Source organism: Pseudophryne corroboree, chromosome 1 (genome assembly GCF_028390025.1).
Source record: "Pseudophryne corroboree isolate aPseCor3 chromosome 1, aPseCor3.hap2, whole genome shotgun sequence".
Classification (NCBI taxonomy): Eukaryota; Metazoa; Chordata; class Amphibia; order Anura; family Myobatrachidae; genus Pseudophryne; species Pseudophryne corroboree.
The window spans coordinates 775,014,424-775,037,305 of NC_086444.1; the positions used below are offsets into that span (position 1 = coordinate 775,014,424).

Below are 22,882 nucleotides of genomic sequence, written 5' to 3' on the forward strand. Positions count from 1 at the left end.
ACTATCAGGAACTGTACTGTGGGTGCTCCTTCCAGCACTGGCATGGGGCGTGCAAATGGTGGAAGGCGCAAGCTCTTCCCGTCCAGTGTTGGGAAGGTCAGGCATCGCAACCGACACAATTGGACTCTCCTTGGGGATTTGTGATTTAGAAGAACGCACAGTTCTTTGCTGTGCTTTTGCCAGCTTAAGTCTTTTCATTTTTCAAGCGAAAAAGCTGAAACCACTAGCCATGAACATAGGCCAGGGCCTCAGCCGTTCCTTGCCACTTCGTGTCGTAAATGGCAAATTGGCAAGTTTACGCTTCTCCTCAGACGCTTTCAATTTAGATTTTTGGGTCATTTTACTGAACTTTTGTTTTTTGGATTTTACATGCTCTCTACTATGACATTGGGCATCGGCCTTGGCAGACGACGTTGATGGCATTTCATCGTCTCGGCCATGACTAGTGGCAGCAGCTTCAGCACGAGGTGGAAGTGGATCTTGATCTTTCCCTATTTTACCCTCCACATTTTTGTTCTCCATTTTTTTATGTGTGGAATTATATGCCAGTATCAATAGCAATGGCCTTCTACTAAATATACTGCGCACAACTAAAATGCACCACAGGTATAGAATGTAGATGGATAGTATACTTAATGAATGACGACACCGAGGTAGGTACAGCAGTGGCCTTCTGTACTGCTATATATAGTATACTGGTGGTCACTGTGTCAGCAAACTGCAAAACTAAAATGCACCACAGGTATAGAATGTAGATGGATAGTATACTTAATGACGACACAGAGGTAGGCACAGCAGTGGCCTTCCGTATCGTACTGCTATATATAGTATACTGGTGGTCACTATGTCAGCAAACTGCAAAACTAAAATGCACCACAGGTATAGAATGTAGATGGATAGTATACTTAATGACGACACAGAGGTAGGCACAGCAGTGGCCTTCCGTATCGTACTGCTATATATAGTATACTGGTGGTCACTGTGTCAGCAAACTGCAAAACTAAAATGCACCACAGGTATAGAATGTAGATGGATAGTATACCTAATGATGACACAGAGGTAGGCACAGCAGTGGCCTTCCGTATCGTTCTGCTATATATAGTATACTGGTGGTCACTGTGTCAGCAAACTGCAAAACTAAAATGCACCACAGGTATAGAATGTAGATGGATAGTATACTTAATGATGACACAGAGGTAGGCACAGCAGTGGCCTTCCGTATCGTACTGCTATATATAGTATACTGGTGGTCACTGTGTCAGCAAACTGCAAAACTAAAATGCACCACAGGTATAGAATGTAGATGGATAGTATACTTAATGACGACACAGAGGTAGGCACAGCAGTGGCCTTCCGTATCGTACTGCTATATATAGTATACTGGTGGTCACTGTGTCAGCAAACTGCAAAACTAAAATGCACCACAGGTATAGAATGTAGATGGATAGTATACTTAATGACGACACAGAGGTAGGCACAGCAGTTGCCTTCCGTATCGTACTGCTATATATAGTATACTGGTGGTCACTGTGTCAGCAAACTGCAAAACTAAAATGCACCACAGGTATAGAATGTAGATGGACAGTATACTTAATGACGACACAGAGGTAGGCACAGCAGTGGCCTTCCATATCGTACTGCTATATATAGTATACTGGTGGTCACTGTGTCAGCAAACTGCAAAACTAAAATGCACCACAGGTATAGAATGTAGATGGATAGTATACTTAATGACGACACAGAGGTAGGCACAGCAGTGGCCTTCCGTATCGTACTGCTATATATAGTATACTGGTGGTCACTGGTCAGCAAAACTCTGCACTGTACTCCTCCTATATAATATTAATTATACTGGTGGTCCCCAGTCCCCACAATAAAGCAGCACACTGAGCACAGATATGGAGTGTTTTTCAGGCAGACAACGTATACTGGTGGTCACTGTCAGCAAAACTCTGCACTGTACTCCTGCTATATAATACAGCTGCTTTCCAGTCCCCACAATTAAGCAGTGTGAGCACAGATATATTATGCAGCACACTGAGCACAGATATGGAGCGTTTTTTTCAGGCAGAGAACGGATAAAACTGGTGGTCACTTATCAGCAAAACTCTGCACTGTACTCCTCCTAACAGCTGCTCCCCAGTCCTCCCCACAATTAAGCAATAAAGCAATCAAGTTCAACAATAAACGGAGAGGACGCCAGCCACGTCCTTTCCCTATCATCTCCAATGCACGAGTGAAAGTGGCGGCGACGCGCGGCTGCTTATATAGAATCCGAATCTTGCGAGAATCCGACAGCGGGATGATGACGTTCGGGCGCGCTCGGGTTAGCCGAGCAAGGCGGGAAGGTTCGAACCTGCCTCGGACCCGTGTAAAATAGGTGAAGTTCGGGGGGGTTCGGTTTCCGAGAAACCGAACCCGCTCATCACTAATCAGAATTAGGTCATCAATGTTATTGCTGTTTAAAGTTTCCATTTTATTTTCTATTTAAAGGCAGCATATGGTAAAACATTGTAAAAAAAAAACAAACCCAAAAAAACAATATTCTTTGCTTTATATGAAATAGCTGAGCATGGCTACTGTGTGTCACAATTCATTGGGGGGGCAAGATATAATTTCATTTTGGTGCCCATAACTCACTGAATGTCACCTCCTCAAGGGCAGCTGAGCTTACCCGTCACACCACCTACCTGATGACAGAGTTGGGAAACAGGGAAAGCACAGCAGATATCTTTGATATCTTCTGCAGAAGCCCTGTAATACTTTCAGGCAGGGGCGGATTGGGAACAAAAAGCGGCCCAGGAGAAATTTGTACTAGTGGCCCCACATGGGTAGCACCAGAGGTGTAAGGTCTAGCCATGGGCCGTGGCAGCAGCACCCTCCCCCCAAGACTTTCCAGATAGTGGACATGTCCAGCATCAAGGAGGAAGTTAAAAGGAAATAAAATTAAATATTATGAGCACATTATATGATACACCTTCAGAATTTAGGAAACTATATAATTCTGTAGAAAGATATATTTTCTTGCTTATTACACCAACCGTATCCCAATCACTATTCACTCAATCTTATATGTCAGCCAAGCAGGCAGACAGAGTATACACTAGATCATCTGCAATCACAGGCTAAGTGGCAAAGAAATTTTCATATATGCAAATTAAGTCTATAAAAAGGACCACATGTCCTCAAACAAAACAGACCCCCATGGGTGCGTCGGCCCACCGGGAATCTTCCCTGTGAACCCTATGGCCAATCCGCCTCTGCTTTCAGGGGATACTTATATTTAAGGGTATTCTGATTTTTTTGTGATTTAACGCAAAATTTGTATAATACATACGCCCTAAAAACGTAACTATAACAAGAGAGTGACTTCATGTAGAAGATGTAGAGACAGGATCCACTCGTAGCTCACACCTTGGCTGAGGCTGTGCATGGCAGGTAGTGAGACTTTACAGTGTACATTTTCAGCTGAATCTGGTAGGGGGTGACAAAGGGGAGCTGACGGGGAAGAGGTGAACATATGAAGTTGGAGGTGAGAAATGCTCAGAGATGGCCCTAGAGGAGGGGTCAGCCCACAGTAACTAGCCACACACTGTAGGGGTTGGAGCTGGATGCAGGGAGGAGTAGGGACCTGGTGGCTGGCGGAGAAGGGCTGTAGGGAGGTAGGAGATGGAGCAACCACAAAGGGTATTATCTCCATCCTGACACTCAGTATATTAACTGTAGATGGTGGCCAGAGCTGTAACTAGACTTTTTGGTGCCCTGTGCCAGAGAGAGAATTGGCGCACCCTCACACCCCCACCTCCATTTTTCCAATAGGGACATAAGACGCATGCCTTGTTGGGAAGGGGCATGACGTGATTGATCCCAGAGATATGCAATGATGCCCCTTCCCACATTTTATATATATTAAAATATATTAAATAATATACTATAATAGATTATATATAAATAATATACACACATTTATTGACCACTGCAAGAAAATGGATTTGGACACAAATCCTCTTTATACCACATTCATGTACTTATCTTGAGAGCTCGTTGTTATTCAGATACAATACCTTTTATTAAATAACATGTTTCACTATACTGCCATTCCCAGGATTCAAACCTATAACCTGTTGAATTCTAAACAAACACCCTACTCATTGATCTATTTGATCCTGCATAAAAACTATGAACACTATATGAAGCTACTGGTACCTTGTAAAAAAAACAAATTTCAAAATTGCAATTGAGCAGATCTATGTAGTGTGCAGCCACACATCCAATCTTTTGCAGCCATACACTACATAGATCTGCTCAGCAGCAATGCTGATAATTTCTTCACAAAGTACAAGGTAAGCTTCAAATAGTTAGAATTCTCTATCTTAGAATTATCTACCGTCAATGCAATGCCACAGGCAATGGTTTTGAATCCTGGGTATGTGAGCATCTTGAAATATAATAAAGGACAGTGTGACTGAATAACAAAGAAATCTAAAGTTGGGTTCATGAATGTTGTATAGGTATTAGCGACAGAAGGTGTCAGGGTAGGAGACGGGCGGTCAGGAGATGCTGGGGAGAAGCTGCAAGTGAAAGTAGTTAAAACAGATAATTGACAAGTGCCACCAACAGCGCCCCCTACCCCGCAGCGTTATGTGCGGTTCCCCTTCCGAACAAACCTAGTTATGGCCCTGATGGTGGCCACACTGTGTCCTGCGATCCAGTACTTTGGTGCCTCTCAAATTTTTTGGGGGGTGAGCAACCCCCTTGCCCTCCCTATGTCAGTAATAACAAATTCTAAAACAATAAATTGTTTTACCATCATTTTACCCAATGCTAGGCATATATTGTAAGATAAAGGGCAACATGTAATAGAGATGCAGGTTGTCCTAGAATTCCAACGAGTATGCCATCATTTGAAAGTGGCAATCATTTATAAGGCAAAACTGAACTGGTGTTGCCTTGTAAATGAGAGTCACTTTAAAAATACCAGGCAGACTTGCAGAATTCCCAAACAGCATGCATCGTATAAACCAGTGATTTTCAACCTTTTTAAAGTCGCGGCACACTAAACAAGATTTCAAAATGCTGAGGCACACCATCAAAAATATATAATAACAAATATCAAGATATATTACATGCACTGGCCCACTTGCAGTAATAAAACACATTTCCCCCACAGCATTTAAACACTCTGTCCCCACAGTAATTACACATTATGCCCCCACATTAATAAAACAAATGCACTGGCCCTCACAGTAATGGCACACATTGGCCCCCACAGTAATGGCACACATTGGCCCCCACAGTAATGATACTTATTGACCCCCACAGCAATTACACATTATGCCCCCACATTAATAAAACAAATGCACTGGCCCTCACAGTAATGGCACACATTGGCCCCCACAGTAATGGCACACATTGGCCCCCACACTAATGATACTTATTGACCCCCACAGCAATTACAAATATTGGCCCCTAATGTAATAAAATAAATAAAAATACTGACCCCCTACAGCAGCTATTCCAACGCCAGCAGCGCGAGTGTCTGCCAGGGAGCAGGGAGCAGCAGCGATGAGCAGGAAGTAACTCGGCAGAGGCAGACGGAGGGGAAGGAGACGTGCGTGACCTATGAAGTCACGCTGCATCTCTACAGGTCACGAACCGGGCTGTGTCGGGGCAACTCAGGAGATCCCAGCGCTGCCCGAGTGAGGTGACAATGGGCATCTCTGGCGGCACATTTGAGAACCGCCCGCGGCACACTAGTGTGCCGCGGCACAGCGGTTGAAAAACGCTGGTATAAACTATTACAAACTGCCCAAAATGTCTGTCTGACAAGCTGAAATCATCAGATATCATAGAGAATAAATAAGATATCTCACAGTGAGGCAGATGTACTAAACCTTAGAGACAGTGGAGAGCAAAAGTACCAGCCAATCAGCTCCTGCCATTTTAACCCCCCCCCCCCATCCCCTATTTATTGGAGCGTGATAAATAGCACAGTGATAAAGTACCAACCAATCAGCTTCTAACTGCCATGTTACAGGCTGTGTTTGAAAAATAACAGTTGGGAGCTGATTGGTTGGTACTTTATCACCAAGCTATTTATCACTCTCCAAGCCTTGATAAATCTAGGCCATAGTCTGTAACATGGCAGTTAGTAGTTGATTGGTTGGTACTTTATCACCAAGCTATTTATCACTCTCCAAGCCTTGATAAATCTAGGCCATAGTCTGTAACATGGCAGTTAGTAGTTGAGTTGCTGGTACTTTATCTCTCCATTTTATCACACTCTAAAGCTTAGTACATCTCCCCAAGTGTACGGCAACAATAGCTGCATTTCTGAACAGGGGACAAAACATTTTGCTGTTCCGGCCCTTTCAAGGAAATGGAGAAATGTCAGGTGGTCAGCCACGAAAGCGCATATAGAGTACACTGGCAGATGCGACTGACTAATTATCAGATCTTTCAGACACGCTGGACGATTTCAGTATGTCTGACAGGCCGATGCTTGGTCACGGCAATATACTGTATAATTATCTGGCCTGTTTGCTCAGGATAAGAAATAGGTAGGCCAAATAATTTCAGAGCTGATACATTTTTGCAAATAAAGTTTTGTAAATGTTAACATTAGTAACAAAATAACACACTGTCTATAGTATAGTTTGTAACATCAATTTGAAATAGACAATAAACCTAAATGGACCCCCCATCAGCATTTCTTACATGACCATCTGGCAAATAAAATGATTTGCAAATCAGAGCTACTAAATGTTTTCTTATAGTGGAGAAAACTGAATTTAAACAGAGAATTTCTCTCCGCTTCTGAAATAAATTGATCCTTTGAAAAGTGCTGCAGAGCTGGTTGCCTGCTAATGTCTGTTGTATTAACTCAGTAAACAAACTCCCTTGATACATATTGGTTACATATTCAGGCAGACATGTAAAATACATTTAGATAATTTAAATATGTGTTTTATTTTCACAAGAACACTGTTGAAACATTAAAACCAACAGTTAAAAAACATCTTATTTATTAGGAAATTGGTTTCTTACTTTTGAGTGTGAAAGGAATGGTGGTCGGGGAATATCTGCAGACTTTGTTAGCCTGTCTTCCACATCAAAATGACGTATAATATTATACTTTCCAGGTCCTGGTACACCCTGCACAACAAACAATAAGAAATACTTGTTGATAGCAAGGCTGGTCAAAAACATGCAACAAACATTAAGGGGGACATGTACTAAGCAGTGATAAATGTGGAGAAGTGAGCCAGTGGAGAAGTTGCCCAAGGCAACCAATCAGCATCGACGTAACATTTATAATTTGCATACTATAAAAATGTACAGAGCAGCTGATTGGTTGCCATGGGCAACTTCTCCACTGGCTCACTTCTCCACTTTTACCACTGCTTAGTACATGTCCACCTAAGTTCCATAACTCTGCCAGTTGGGTCTAAGAGGCAGTCTTTTGCAGTTATAATAGCAATTACCTTCATTGCAAACTATCAGTAAATGTAATAGTAGTCTGTAAACTTACAATATTTTCAAAATTCAAATGTTCCATGGAAGGCCGCCAGCATCCCCTGTGCCAGGAAAACTATTGTAACCTTTTTTTTTTAAAGGGGTGGTCACACGCCCTCAGTACCCTGGCCCATGGCCCGTCTTGGTGGCCTTGTACAAATGTACAGAGGTATTAGACTAATTTTTCGCCCTGATTCAGAGTAAGGGTGCATATACACTAGGTGATTTTGAGTTCCAAGTAGCTTCCTTTTGGCGTTCTGAGCTACTTTGAGTTCAAAATCGCCTAGTGTGTATGGCGGGATGATGAGCAGTGAGTGCTGATGCGCGCTCCCGCATCATCACCATCCGTTGCCATCTGTCGCCCTGTTTTACCGGCCGAGTGAACCACTTTCTACAGTCTCCTACTGTTGAAAGTGGTTCACCCCCGTGAAAATCACTGGACCGCGTGAAAATCGCTCAGTGTGTATGTACTGTGTGATTTTCCAGCGACCGATGTTCACATCATCTCTCTGAATACACACTGCTAAAACGCCCAGTGTGTATGAACCTTTGGAAGCATTTAAAAAAGAGAGCATAAAAAGATAACATTGCTTCTAGAACAAATCAAGTTGGAACGCAAGTGTTGCAAATGCATTGATATTTTTACATGCAGGGAAAACACTGGCAGCTTTTGTATGTAGCAATCAGGTTCTGGGCATCATTGTGTTATCCTGACATTTTGAATTAAGCTACGACACATCTCTTCCCAACTCTAAATCTGCGTGCACATTTTAAATCCGCGCCATCTGCAGTGCAACATGGATTTGCCAAGGTGCAAATACAGTAGTTCTTTTTTTGTTCCTTTTCTATAATTTCTCCTACACATTGCAACTATCATTCCATTTTAGATTATGGATAGTAGAAATCTAAGATAAATATTGGGAACCACATTTAAGGAGAGGGCTGGTAAAAGTACTACCACTGTCCTACGATCATTATTATGATGTCAGGATGATGGCAGTCAGGAGTCAGTACAGGAAACATTCATTTTTAAAACAAAGCATTTTTCCCTTAGATAAATAAAATAAAATCTATATTCTTTTCTATGAACTTTTTCATATTTTATTGATTCTGCAGCTGAAATCCCCCGTTCGAGCTTGCTGTACAGAGCTTAGGATGTGATTTGGCTCTGTAGCGGTGGGCACGCAGCGGACATTTGCAGGTGCATTAGCACGTACATGCATGCACTAGTGTCAGTTTCTGTGTAAAAGTGGACATCCTGCAATGTTGGGGAGATGTTTCGGCAAGCAGGTTATGTGTTAGTGCCTAGGCAAAGCCGTGCATGGTTTGTGCACATCAGTTGTAGGCATTCTTAGTGATAGTGAGACCGAGGGGTATGCATGTCAGGAACACACAAGTTAGTATTATTTACTACATTATTGTTTGTTTATAACACAGGGAAAAATAAAAACTCTACACATATAATACTCTGGTTGGAATCAAACCCAATGGTAAGGCAGTTTTGCGAAACAGTGTGACACCATGTTGACTGATTTGTAAACATATTTTTCTAATTTACTATTTTATTACACTATTTAACTGAACAATTGTACAGAACTAATACTCTCATATGCAGTATTTCTGCAACGCTGGAACACTGAGTTCATGAGGGCCTATCTGTCCTGGGTCCCATGTAGTCTAAAACCATTAAGACAGGAGAAAAGTTCTCATTTAAGATTTTACACATACTGTACCTAATAAATATTTGAAAGGCACCTGGGTACTCAAGCAAGTTTTTGAAATCATATTTTTAGTACAGCAGCAAAAGAGAAAGAAGTATAGGGCCTAATTCAGGTTGGATCGCAATAAGCGATTCAACAGCAATTTCTGAGAAAAAGATGCGGGCGCTTGCGCAGCGCCCGTCCTGTGCATGCACCTGCACTTTCTGCAGCAGTGCAGCAGAAAATACGATTGTCTCTGCCTGTCAATCAGGCAGGGGCGGTTGCAGGGCAACGTTTTGTTTCCAGGGAGGAGATGGAGCGTTGCGGGGGCAGCTGAATGGGGGGCGGAAGCGGGCGAACGGGGGCATGTCAGGGGCATGATCACGGCGGCTGCATGATGTCACGTGCAGCCGCCATGATCAGGAAGATGACGGTGAGTCTCCTGCGGCTGCAGCTATGCTGCGCCGGCAGGAGGCAGGGCTGTTTCTAGCCAATTTGGCTCCCAGTGCGAGATTTAAAAATGCCCCCCCCCCCCCCACACACATTGACATAAATAAAATGCGCCCCCACCCTAGATAGAAGAAAAACCCTGACAATGGGCGTGGCCTCGTTAAAAATGGGTGTGCCCCATCAAAATGGGTGTGGCCCCATTAAAATGGGCGTGGCCTCATGTCCCTATTTTACACATTATGGCAGGCAAGTGTCCCCATTTTACACATTACGGCAGGCAAGTGTTCTTATTTTACACATTATGACAGGCAGAGACCCCATCGAGAAAGAGAGAGAGATACTAATACTTATGTTTTGCAGAGGCACTTCCCACTCTTCGGCCCGCCTCTCCAGTCACTCCTCGCGCCGGCCACCTCTCCCTCTTTGTAGCTTGACAGCGGCTCCCCCTCATCCTCAGTACTCCACTTGGGGGGCGGAGTATCATGGAATGACACGGTTGCGTTGCGACGTCACGACGCAATTGCATCATTCCGTGAAACTCCGCCCCCCCAAGCGGGCTACTCTGGAAGAGGAAGGGAGGGGGAAGCAAGTAATCACAGAAGTGCCACAGCAGGCGCCCCGTGCGATTGCACAGTTCGCCCACCGCAAGAAACGGCACTGGCAGGAGGCTTCCACAGTTTCTGCTAACAAGCAGAAATTGCGAAGCGTTCGCAATTTCTACTTGTTCAAGTGGGGGAGGCTCCGGTCAGCATTCTGGGCAGCCTTGCCCAGCAATGGACGGCCCCAGCATGCGATCCAAAGGATAGCAAATTCTGCTATTTAGCAGAACTTGCTATCCTTACTGAATTAGGCCCATAGTCTTCCATTACCCACTGGGGAGCTGTTTACTGTAGATCTGTGCTGGGCTACAGAATACTAGGTAACATTTGATTGGGAAGCATTATAATAGATAGCTGCATTCCGTATGTCGGAGCTGGATGTGGGAGCTGCATTCAGTATGTGGGAGATGAAAACCAGAATTGTTCATACTAGACCTTAGTATACTAAGAGTGAGACAGTATGGAGCTAAAACAAAAAAAAATGGCACATCCTCATACTAGTGGGCTGACTGCTATAAAAGGATAAAAACTATGAGTAAAGTACAGAATAAATAAAATTAACTTGCGATGTGCAATAAAAATCCACCCAGCGCAAACTCATGGTTTTGTAAATCAAACTAATTCATGACATACAGTATTGGATGCAAGTGTATGTTTGAATTCTATTGACAGGCTCAGGCTTATACAGTTACCAGCATTTTGGGATTTTTTTCAGATTACTAAACCTACATTTCCCAAGTACTAAAACGTTTGGTATTTGGAACACAATAGAGAAAATTCAAAGGAACAAATACATAAACAAACTTAAATGAATAATATAATCACATTTACTTTAGTTTTCCATATAATATTAGCTCCTAAGTGTTAATCAGACTAAGATAACTCAAGATAATATTCATTTATTTCAGATACTGGTTGCTCTACAAACTTTACCCAGATCCACAATAATCTAATTAACTGTAATGTATTTCTCCTTTCAGCCAGGTTACAAGTAAATATTCATCTCATGTACTAGATGCCCCCCAAAAATTAAAATCTCTTGATTTAAAAACAATGACAACTTAGAAAGGGGTCAAGAGTCATGGTACTTTCTAGGTTTAAGACAGTCATTAAAGTATGAGAGTCATGATTCTTGACTGTCATACTTGAATGAGTGTCTCAAACCTAAAAAGTACCATAATAGATCTGACCATGTTTCAGAATGACAGCTCTAACGATCAAAGACCCAATAAGAGGATATTATAAAGAAAATCACATTTTTGTTACAGCCCAAAAACCATTTCTGTAATGTCTCTGTTCACTGCACAAGGCTGGCTATGTTCAGGAATAATATGTCAAACTAAGGATCGCTAAGTACGGCCATGGGCCCGGGCACTCAAAGGGAGCATGGCCAAATCCAGAGAGGCATGGCCATGTCCCCATAACAAATATAGAATCATAGGTTTCCCAGCGCACAGGTGCTGTTTGCACAGGGTGGGCATTTGTCCAACTCAGCAGCGCTGCAAAGGGGGACAAAGTCTACAGCAGTGGGCCAATGTTAGGTCCCCACCGGGCCCATCCAGCAAATCCGGGCAAAGGTAATTAGCTCAATGAGGATTGTATGGTACTCTATAATAAAGAGAACATCAACAAGTGGGAGCACATTAAAGAACGTACACACAGGATGTCAGAGTCCAATAAAAATGTTATGGTACAATAAATGGTTCACTGACAAAGGGGAGCACGGTAACATCAAAATAATAATTGTGGATGATATGCCCTGTTTCCAAAATGCACTGATTTTGGAGAGGGTATATCTGTAGATGAGGTATGATGCAAGGAAGCGGTGGTGGGTGAGGGGTGTTAAATTTGGTAAGACATGCAGTCAAGGAATATTGGTACTTAAGTGGTATTTTTGCGGGTTAGCTATAGGGCCAGAGAGTGATAGTTGATGAAGGGATTTATAGTGGGTGCAATATGGGTCAGGGAGTGATAGTGAGTAATGGGTATTTGTGTGGGTTAGGAATGGTGACAGTTGTCAGTGAGGAGTATTTCAATGTTTGAGAGATGGTATCATGCCAAATCTTTCCTCTGGGCAACTGTGCAGGAATTTCAATATAAATCTAAAAATGGTAAGTATCAAAATGAAGTATTGGTGCCATACTGTCAGGTCAGGCTTGGGAAAGGGCTGCAATGAGCGGATAACAGATGGAGAGGATGCGATCACAGGAGATTGAAAGCAAGGAGGTCAAATGTAATTCTTACTCATGAAAATATAGAACACTCAGCTGAAGCTGATGCTGGAAACATGAACTGCTGATGACTGAAGCTAGGTAACTGTATAAAGAACCAGTGAAACCTCCAGCGGCACAGGACCCCCATGAAACATTGCTCAGTGGGTGGACGATCCACAGGGAGCTGCAGTGGGTCACACTCCGGCTTAGAGCACAGCAGAGAGAACAATGAGGCACTGAAGAAATGGACTAGAAGCCTTCAGTGATTTAACAATCAGGGTAGAATACAGGATCACCTGCAGGAGCACAGCACTGTCTATGATTAGTAACTTAAAGCACTGGCAGTGTTACCATGGCCCAAACCATTTTTAAAAAGGAGTGACAATCCAGGATTGGCTGCCAACTCAAGAGAACTGCCACTGGTTAAAAGTGCATGGCTTTGGTCTCCAACATGGCGGCACCCAGGAATGCAGACTCACAAGGAAGCACTCGCCTGTACTCACTGTCCCCACTCTCCGAGCTCTAGAGCTGCCCACTACAGACACCTCAGTTTGCCACCCCCTGCCTCTGTCAGGAGCAAAGACCATCCACCTGCCGCTGCAGTACCGCCAGCACCCGCAGTGGCAGTACCGGAGATCCTGCGCCATTGGTAAGTCCCCGGACCCTGAAACGTACACAGAGCTTTCAGCACTGACTTTTCTGTTACTTAATTATAAGTGTGTACAGATCTTCAATTTTCTCTGCCACCTCTATGTGCAAACATACATACAGTAGGTCCAGTTCACAAGTGGATCTAGAGTAGAGGTGAGCGGGTTCGGTTCATCGTGATCCGAACCCCCCGAACTTCACCCATTTTACACGGTTCCGAGGCAGCCTCAGATCTTCCTGCCTTGCTCGGTTAACCAGAACGCGCCCGAACGTCATCATCCCGCTGTCGGATTCTCGCGAGATTCGTATTCTATATAAGGAGCCGCGCGTCGCCGCCATTTTCACTTGTGCTTTGGAGATTGAATGGAGAGGACGTGGCAGCGTTCTCTCCCTGAAAAGCTCCGTAATCTGTGCTCAGTGTGCTGAAAATATCTGTGCTCAGTGTGCTGCAAATAATCTGTGCTCAGTGTGCTGAAAATATCTACGTTCTCTGCCTGAAAACGCTCCATATCTGCGCTCAGTGTGCTGCAAATATCTGATCAGTGTGCTGCATTGTGGGGACTGGGGACCACCAGTATCTAATATATACTTTTCTATAGCTTCTATACTGCTTGTCAGGACACACATGGGTCACAGTTACACCGCTCTGTACTGATATATACAGTAATATATATACTTTTCTATAGCTTCTATACTGCTTGTCAGGACACACATGTGTCACAGTTACACTGCTCTATACTGATATATACAGTAATATATATACTTTTCGATAGCTTCTATACTGCTTGTTACACTTCTCTGTACTGATATACAGTAATATTATATATACTTTTCTATAGCTTCTATACTGCTTGTCAGGACACACGTGTCACAGTTACACCGCTCTGTACTACTACTGATATACAGTAATATATATACTTTTCTATAGCTTCTATACTGCTTGTCAAGGACACATGTGTCACAGTTTCACCGCTCTGTACTGATATACAGTAATATTATATATACATTTCTATAGCTTCTATACTGCTTGTCAGGACACATGGGTCACAGTTACACCGCTCTGTACTGATATACAGTAACATTATATATACTTTTCTATAGCTTTTATACTGCTTGTCAGGACACACATGTGTCACAGTTACACCGCTCTGTACTACTACTGATATACAGTAATATATATACTTTTCTATAGCTTCTATACTGCTTGTCAGGACACATGGGTCACAGTTACACCGCTCTGTACTGATATACAGTAATATTATATATACTTTTCTATAACTTCTATACTGCTTGTCAGGACACATGTGTCACAGTTACACCGTTCTGTACTGATATACAGTAATATTATATATACTTTTCTATAGCTTCTATACTGCTTGTCAGGACACATGTGTCACAGTTACACCGTTCTGTACTGATATATACAATATATATATACTTTTCTATAGCTTCTATACTGCTTGTCAGGACACATGTGTCACAGTAACACCACTCTGTACTACTACTGATATACAGTAATATATATACATTTCTATAGCTTCTATACTGCTTGTCAGGACACATGGGTCACAGTTACACCGCTCTGTACTGATATATACAATAATATATATACTTTTCTATAGCTTCTATACTGCTTGTCAGGACACATGTGTCACAGTTACACTGCTCTGTACTGATATACAGTAATATTACATATACTTTTCTATAGCTTCTATACTGCTTGTCAGGACACATGTGTCACAGTTACACCGCTCTGTACTGATATATATACAATAATATATATACTTTTCTATAGCTTCTATACTGCTTGTCAGGACACATGTGTCACAGTTACACCGCTCTGTACTGATATACAGTAATATTATATATACTTTTCTATAGCTTCTATACTGCTTGTCAGGACACATGTGTCACAGTTACACTGCTCTGTACTGATATACAGTAATATTATATATACTTTTCTATAGCTTCTATACTGCTTGTCAGGACACATGGGTCACAGTTACACCGCTCTATCTGTACTGATATATATAATCATATATATACTTGTCTTATTTTCTATAGCTTCTATACTGCTTGTCAGGACACATGTGTCACAGTGACACCGCTCTGTCTGTACTGATATATACAATAATATATATACTTTTCTATAGCTTCTAGTATCACAGTGCAGCATTTTGATGACTAACAGTATATAGTTGTACAGTAGGCCATTGCTGTATCTTGCAGCTCTGTGTCACTGCAAGTATGCATCCATTCCATTTTCTTCCAGTGATTTGGACCAATAATACCATTGATTAGAATGAATAATTCCAGTGATTTTGTCATTTTCTTTTAGTGCTTTGGACCAATAATATCATTGATTAGAATGAATATTTTAGTGATTTTATCATTTTCTTCCAGTGATTTGGACCAATAATACCATTGATTAGAACAAATAATTCCTGTGATATTGAGGTGTTTGTGTCGCTTAGCTTAGCCGTCCAGCGACCACAGTGCACCTCTTTTTCTCTTTTCTTTGCATCATGTGCTGTTTGGGGCCAATTTTTTTACGTGCCATTCTGTCTGACACTGCAGTGTCAGTCCTAGATGGGCCAGGTGTTTGTGCCGCCCTCTTGGGTCGCTTTGCTGAGTCATCCAGCGACCTCGGTGCAAATTTTAGACCTAAAAAACTAAAAATAGTATTGTGATGTGGGAGGTGTTCAGAATAGACTGGAAATGAGTGGAAATTGTGGTTATTGAGGTTAATAATACTGCAGGATCAAAATTACCCCCACATTCTATGATTTAAGCTGTTTTTGAGGGTTTTTTGAAAAAAAACACCCGAATCCAAAACACACCCGAATCCGACAAAAAAATGTCAGGGAGGTTTTGCCAAAACGCGTTCGAATCCAAAATATGGCTGCGGAACCGAATCCAAAATCAAAACACAAAACCCGCAAAAATGTCCGGTGCACATCTCTAATCTAGAGTAGCCTCAACCAACCGGTCTGACAGACATAACCTCTTAATTTCACTTAATAGTATTGTGCTGATTGAAGAAAAGAAAATCAGAAAGAAAATTATTAGACCAATAAATAATTGGGCTTGGTTTTTATAAGAGTTGCTCAATACAAAAATATACTGGTAGGTTATTTGGCTCCCAACAAAAATTAACCCAAGCGTGTGCATGTACATGTGTTTAGGGCAGACTAGATGGGCCAAGTGGTTCTTATCTGCCATCAAAATTCTATGAAATTGCATTGTAGCATTATAATGCTGGCCACACAAAGCCCAAATCTGGCACTTGTGAGCGTGAAAACTCCTGATGAAGCCTATGGCCAATCTGCCCCTCTCTGTAATAAAATATAAGTTGGTCCTACTTTAGCTGTAAATTTAGCAATTTAAAGTGCATTTGCTGGACCAATATATTAAACTTGGATAACCATGCAAAACATAAGAGATCCGTGAAGAGACAACAAGAATTAATTATTTATATGTGAAGTCATTCGGCAGTATGGATGGTGTAGCATTACTGCCTCACAACCATGCAGTCATGGGTTCGATTCCCACCATGGCCCTAACTATAGGAAGTTTGTATATTCTCCCCATACTTGCATGGGTTTTCCCCAGGTGCTCCGGTTTCCGCCAACAATCCAAAAATATACTGGTAGATTAATTAGCTCCCAACAAAAAATTCAACCCTAGCATGAATGTTTGTGTTTGTGTACATGTAGTAGTAGGGAATATAGATTGTAACCTCCCCTGGGGCAGGGACTGATGTGAATGGCCAAACATTCTCTGCAAAGCACTGCAGAATATGTATATAAATAACTGATAATAATAATAAAAATTTGGCGTTTCTGTAGTTACAGTACAAGTAAAGTGTTAAACATGAGGAGACATTGGGGTAAATTTACTAAGATGGGAGTTCTATTTAAGATGGGATGTTGCCCTTAGCAACCATTCAGATTCCAGGTATTATCTTCTAGAAGGTGCTAGATAAATGAAAAGTAGAATCTAATTGGTTGCTATGGGCAACATCCCGTCTTAAATAAAACTCCCATCTTCGTAAATTTACCCCATTGACTGGCCTACACATCTTTTCATTATTTTGTAATCATTTGTTTAAAGTTTTTTTCAAAATACTATGTTAAATAATTGTTAGTTGAATAATCAAAGTCTTGAGACAAAAAACAAAAAACCTCTGCTCCACACAGATGCAGCTTATTTCAGCTTTTAGTCTATTTAGTAACCTGGAAGATAATTATTTGGGTAAAAGACTAAATGGTGGGAATCAGAGCATATAATTAGATACTATTCTGTCTTTTATAGCCCCTTGAAAATCTGTTTTTGGTGCACTTGTAGAAACAGTGCAGTAGCAATAGCAAGGTGTTCCGGAGCATGGGGATGCTATCAGGACTCTGCAGCATATTGATGAACAGGGCTCAGTGAGCACTGGCAGCAGAGAGCAATGCACACAAAACACCACTGTTGACAAACGTGTTTAACAAAGAGCTTACAGCTGAACATGTTACTTGCTTGAACACTTTGCTGGCTCCCTGCATTGACAACCGCATATAAAGTTAGAAGGAAAGAGCTGTGGTTTCATTTGTTAATTCAAAATTTTCTTACGGAAAAAAAAAAATTAGTTGACTTGAAATGTTTTACATTAATGCCATTCACCTTTAAATGAAAGAGTGATAACTCTGTGCGTTACAAATAATTAATGAATCACTCCAAAGCAGACAGCATGTAGTTTATTAGCTTTGTTTACTACAGAAGAGAAATATATTTCTTACTTCTATCTAGTACTTTCCTGTTCAGCACTACATTAATTTGTTTTATTGCTTTTTCTTGTGGTAAACACATTTTGGCGGTTACGGACTATAATGTGTAAACATAACTCTTAAAGAGTCTAAGTCTCCTCGCTAACCAGAGGCGCGCAAAGAGATATAAGACTTCGATGTGTAGTGGTGACAGCTCTGCAGAAGTTACAAACCTCCATGAGCATTTTCTAGTGTAATTAAACATGGGCACAAAGTCCAATTTTTTTTTATTTATTTTTTACACAGATTGGCCATACACATTATCAAAAAGGAACCAAATAAAATAATAAATCAGTGATACTGTATATTCATAAGCATGTGTAAAACACTGTGGGGATGTGGTGTGATAGAATAGAATTATAGTTAGGGATCTATTCAATTAAGTGTGGGGTCCTAATGTAGCAATGATCATGTGTCTCCACATTGTTCATAAACATACTGTAGCTCATTTTAGCTTGTTCTCAGAAATAAGCAATTGTTTATAAGCTGTATTTGCTAAAGTACATAACACAAAGCTACAAAGGGTTTCGCACTTAACTGAAATTCCCTACGGATTGAGGACAGGGCGGGCAATGATTCTTTTAATAGCTTTATTAGAGATGAGTGGGCTCGGTACTTCTAGGATCCAAGGGAATCTGAGCTGTGGCTCGGTGTTCCAGCAAGGCTCAGATTCCAATTCAAAGCAAATCTTCCTGCCTTTGGATTTTGCAGATTTTGGATTTGTGCGCCGTTTTCAAAGTCCCATTGAAATTAATAAGCTGATCGCTGATTGGCTGAGGCAGCCGTTCTCACAGCTTTCAGCCTATTGGCGTCCACCCAGAGGATGCTGCTGCGGTGCAGCCACATACAAGACAGGCACTGAGAGAGCGCTGTTTACACTGCTGAACCTGGACCATCATCATCCTCACAGACACCACTGTCATTTACCATCAGGGAGCCCTCTCCTGCCTACTGTCACAGTGTGTGAACTATTACTTCTAGGCTACAGCTGACATGTCTACCCACACTGTATCCAACTCCAACGTGCACTATATCCGACCTACACTGTATCTGACCCACACTGTATCCGACCTGCACTGTAAAATGCACTGTATCCGACCTACACTGTATCTAATCCACATTGTATTCAACTCGCACTGTATCCAACCCACATTGTTTCTGACACACACTGTACCATGCACTGTATTCAAGCTGCACAATATCCGACCTACACTGTATCTGACTCACACTGTATCCGACCTGCACTGTAAAATGCACTGTATCCAACCTACACTGTATCTAACCCACATTGTATTCAACTCGCACTGTATCCAACCTACATTGTTTCTGACGCACACTGTACCATGCACTGTATTCAAGCTGCACAATGTCCGACCTACACTGTATCTGACTCGCACTGTATCCGACCTGCACTGTAAAATGCACTGTATCCAACCTACACTGTATCTAACCCACATTGTATTCAACTCGCACTGTATCCAACCTACATTGTTTCTGACGCACACTGTAACATGCACTGTATTCAACCTGCACAATGTCCGACCTACACTGTATCTGACTCACACTGTATTCGACCTGCACTGTAAAACGCACTGTATCCAACCTGCACTGTATCTAACACACATTGTATTCAACTCACACTGTATCCAACCTACACTGTTTCTGACTCGCACTGTAACCTGCACTGTATCCAACCTGCACTGTATAGGACCCACACTGTATCCGATCCGCACTGTAATCTGCACTATATCCAACCTGCACTGTATCTTACTCGCACTGTATGTCCCACACTGTAACCTGCACTGTATCCATCCTGCACTGTAACCTGCACTGTATCCAACCCAACCCGCACTGTATCCCACCCACACTGTATCTGACTTGCATTGTAACCCGCACTGCATCCAACCCACTCTATATCTGACTGTAACCCACTCAAAAGTTAAGTGTATGTCGCAAAGAATTCTGCAGATAAGGAACTGGTTGTAGAAATTTTGGGGAGCTGTTCAACAAAAAGACTGATTGATTGGGGCCTTGCATGGGCACAGAGTGCCTGTCAACAGTGTCCCAGGGCCCCCAGGAGGGAGATACAGATTGGGCACTGAGAACAGGCATGTGCACTTGCGTAGAGGGCATCTACAGTACTTCTGCTGTTGCCATTTTTCACATAGGCTCCGGGGAGGGGGGGGGGGGGGGTTTTGCTTTGCTGTTTGTTAACTACTACTACTTTTAGGCAATCATGTTCCACCCGTGATTTTTAGTACATTCCTAAGTTGTATTGTTTTCTTGTGAGTTGGTTCGATTGGTTATTGCTTGTACATTACTAATTTGCATAACATTTTTAAACAAAAATAGCTGCTGTGTGTTTGTGCCGCTGCTCTGCTGCTTAGTTTAGCCAGCCAGCATTTGACTTATCTTGGTGAACATTATTATGTGCTGTGAGGTGGTCAATATTGACTAGGAATTAATGCTATTGAGGTTAATAATATGGTAGGAACAATACAAGGCCCAAATTATGTGATTTTCCTGTTTTTATTAATTTTTGAAAAATTATACAGATCCAAAACATTTGAGGGAGGGTTTGGCAAAACCAAAACTAGACGAGTTAAAACCAATACCAAAACATGTTGATCGGCACACATCTCTAATTTTTCTGCATGCATTTACAATATGTAATTTAACTTACAGCAGAAATATCTAGTAATGTAGCACAGAATACTAAATAATTATGGTGCTGATAACTTCACCCAGTCCACAGGAAAATCCTGGCGGGGTTTCTATTGCCCAGAAAGCCCCTTTCCCCACAGCCTGGCCAGAAGTCACTAAATGCAATATAAAGTCTGATGTACAGTATGTATGTGTCTGTGGATCTGAGTACTCAATAATCGCACCAGACAGCGAATCTGGTACAATAAGTGGCTTACCATGATCTGTATGTGTCCGAAGTACTGTATTACATAAACTGCACTTTGTTTAGGGCATATTATAGCTAATTATGCATCCTGCATGGGCTGATGACAATCAAACATTTGGAAAACCCTCACCATAAATCCTGTGTACTAAATGTTGACATTCTGAATATCAACATGGACATTATGACGATATGTAGTGTAAACATGGTCTTAATGTAGGCCTGGTCACTATCTCAACACACTGCATGTCAACAGTCGGCAGGTCAACAGGGTTTTTGCAGTATTTAAACCCTAACCAGAGGCGGAACTACCGCCAGTGCAACCAGTGCGTTGCACTGGGGCCCGCCACTGTCCAGGGGCCCAAAGCATGTAATGAGTCAAACTGACTCCTTACATGCCGCTGTGTGATGCGGGCAACCGCTGCCTGCAGCACACAGCCGCCCGGAGAGGAGGGAAGAACAGCGTAGCAGCACGGGGGGGGGGGGAGGAGGAGGGAGCCGCAGCAGCGCTGAGTTATTGGTTGAGGCGCTGCTGCTACTGTCCCTCTGCTTCAATATAGGCTGTCTTCCGCAGCTGTGAAGCGCATCCCAGCATATAGTGAAGCAGAGGGACAGCAGCAGCAGCGCCTCCACCAATAGCTCAGCGCTTCTGCGGCTCCCTCCTCCTCCTTCTGTCCTGCCCGGGATCTCTAGAGAAGCTGCACCAAGGAGCCTGAGCCAGTGGAGAGAGTAAGTATAAATCTTTCTTTCTTTCTCTTTCTTTCTTTTTGTGCAAAAAGGGGGACTGTCTGCCGTAATGTGTAAAAAAGGGGGAATCTGCCTGACGTAATGTGTAAAGAGGGGGAATCTGCCTGCCATAATGTGTAAAATGGGGACGCTGTCTGCCGTAACGTGTAAAAAGGGGGAATCTGCCTGCCGTAATGTGAAAAAAGGGGACGCTGTCTGCCATAATGTGTAAAAAGGGCACGCTGTCTGCCATAATGTGTAAAAATGGCACGCTGTCTGCCGTAATGTGTAAAAAGGGCACGCTGTCTGCCGTAATGTTTAAAAAGGGGATGCTGTCTGCCGTAATGTGTAAAAAGGACACGCTGTCTGCCGTAATGTGTAAAAAGGGCACGCTGTCTGCCGTAATGTGTAAAAAGGGGATGCTGTCTGCCGTTATGTGTAAAAAGTGTACGCTGTCTGCCGCTATGTGTAACAAGGGCACGCTGTCTGCCATTATGTGTAAAAAGGGGACGCTGTCTGCCGTTATGTGTAAAAAGGGGACGCTGTCTGCCGTTATGTGTAAAAAGTGCACGCTGTCTGCCGCTATGTGTAACAAGGGCACGCTGTCTGCTGTTATGTGTAAAAAGGGGGACGCTGTCTGCCGTTATGTGTACAAAGGGGACGCTGTCTGCCGTTATGTGTAAAAAGGGCACGCTGTCTGCCGCTATGTGTAACAAGGGCACGCTATCTGCCGTTATGTGTAAAAAAGGGACGCTGTCTGCCGCAATGTGTAAAAAGAAGAATCTGTCCGCCGTAAGGTGTAAAAGAGTCTCTACCTGGTGTAGTGGTGCTACTGTGCGGCGTAATTTGAATAATGGATACTACTGTGCACCGTTTTATGAATTGGTATTATTTTGTGGCCACACCCCTTCCCCACAAAGCCACGCCCCTATGTATTTTGCACGCGCCTACGGCGCGCACTGCCCCTATTTTGCATGCAGGGGTGGGGCTCCGATGCCGTTTCTTGCACACAGTGCTAAAATGTCTAGTTACAGCACTGTTGATAGGTATCCATTTCTCTGGCCCTGAGCAGGTCCCCCTCACCAGATCCTCTCCAGGGGTGAGGGGGTGGACTTGGATGGGATGAGGGGGGCCCAAAGCATTTTGTCGCACCTGGGCCCACCGCTCGCTAGTTCCGCCACTGACCCTAACCATACTTTTACTGTAGCTTAACTCTTACATGTAAAGTCCATATTCATGTTGACATCATGTCTGTGTCAACATTGTGAATGTCAGTAATTTCATTTTTAATTTACTCCTAACTAAATGATCTTTT

General features: G+C 42.6%; 1 protein-coding gene across 3 annotated transcripts in view; it reads right to left on the reverse strand.

Annotated features, from left to right (window-relative positions):
• STPG2 (sperm tail PG-rich repeat containing 2) overlaps positions 1 to 22,882 on the reverse strand; it is a 1,528,785-nt gene that overhangs the window by 1,070,800 nt on the left and 435,103 nt on the right. For all 3 annotated transcript variants that reach the window (XM_063917581.1, XM_063917565.1, XM_063917572.1), the window contains exon 8: positions 7,048 to 7,155. In XM_063917581.1, coding sequence (XP_063773651.1) covers positions 7,048 to 7,155 — 108 coding nt within the window. The remainder of the gene's footprint in view (positions 1 to 7,047; positions 7,156 to 22,882) is intronic.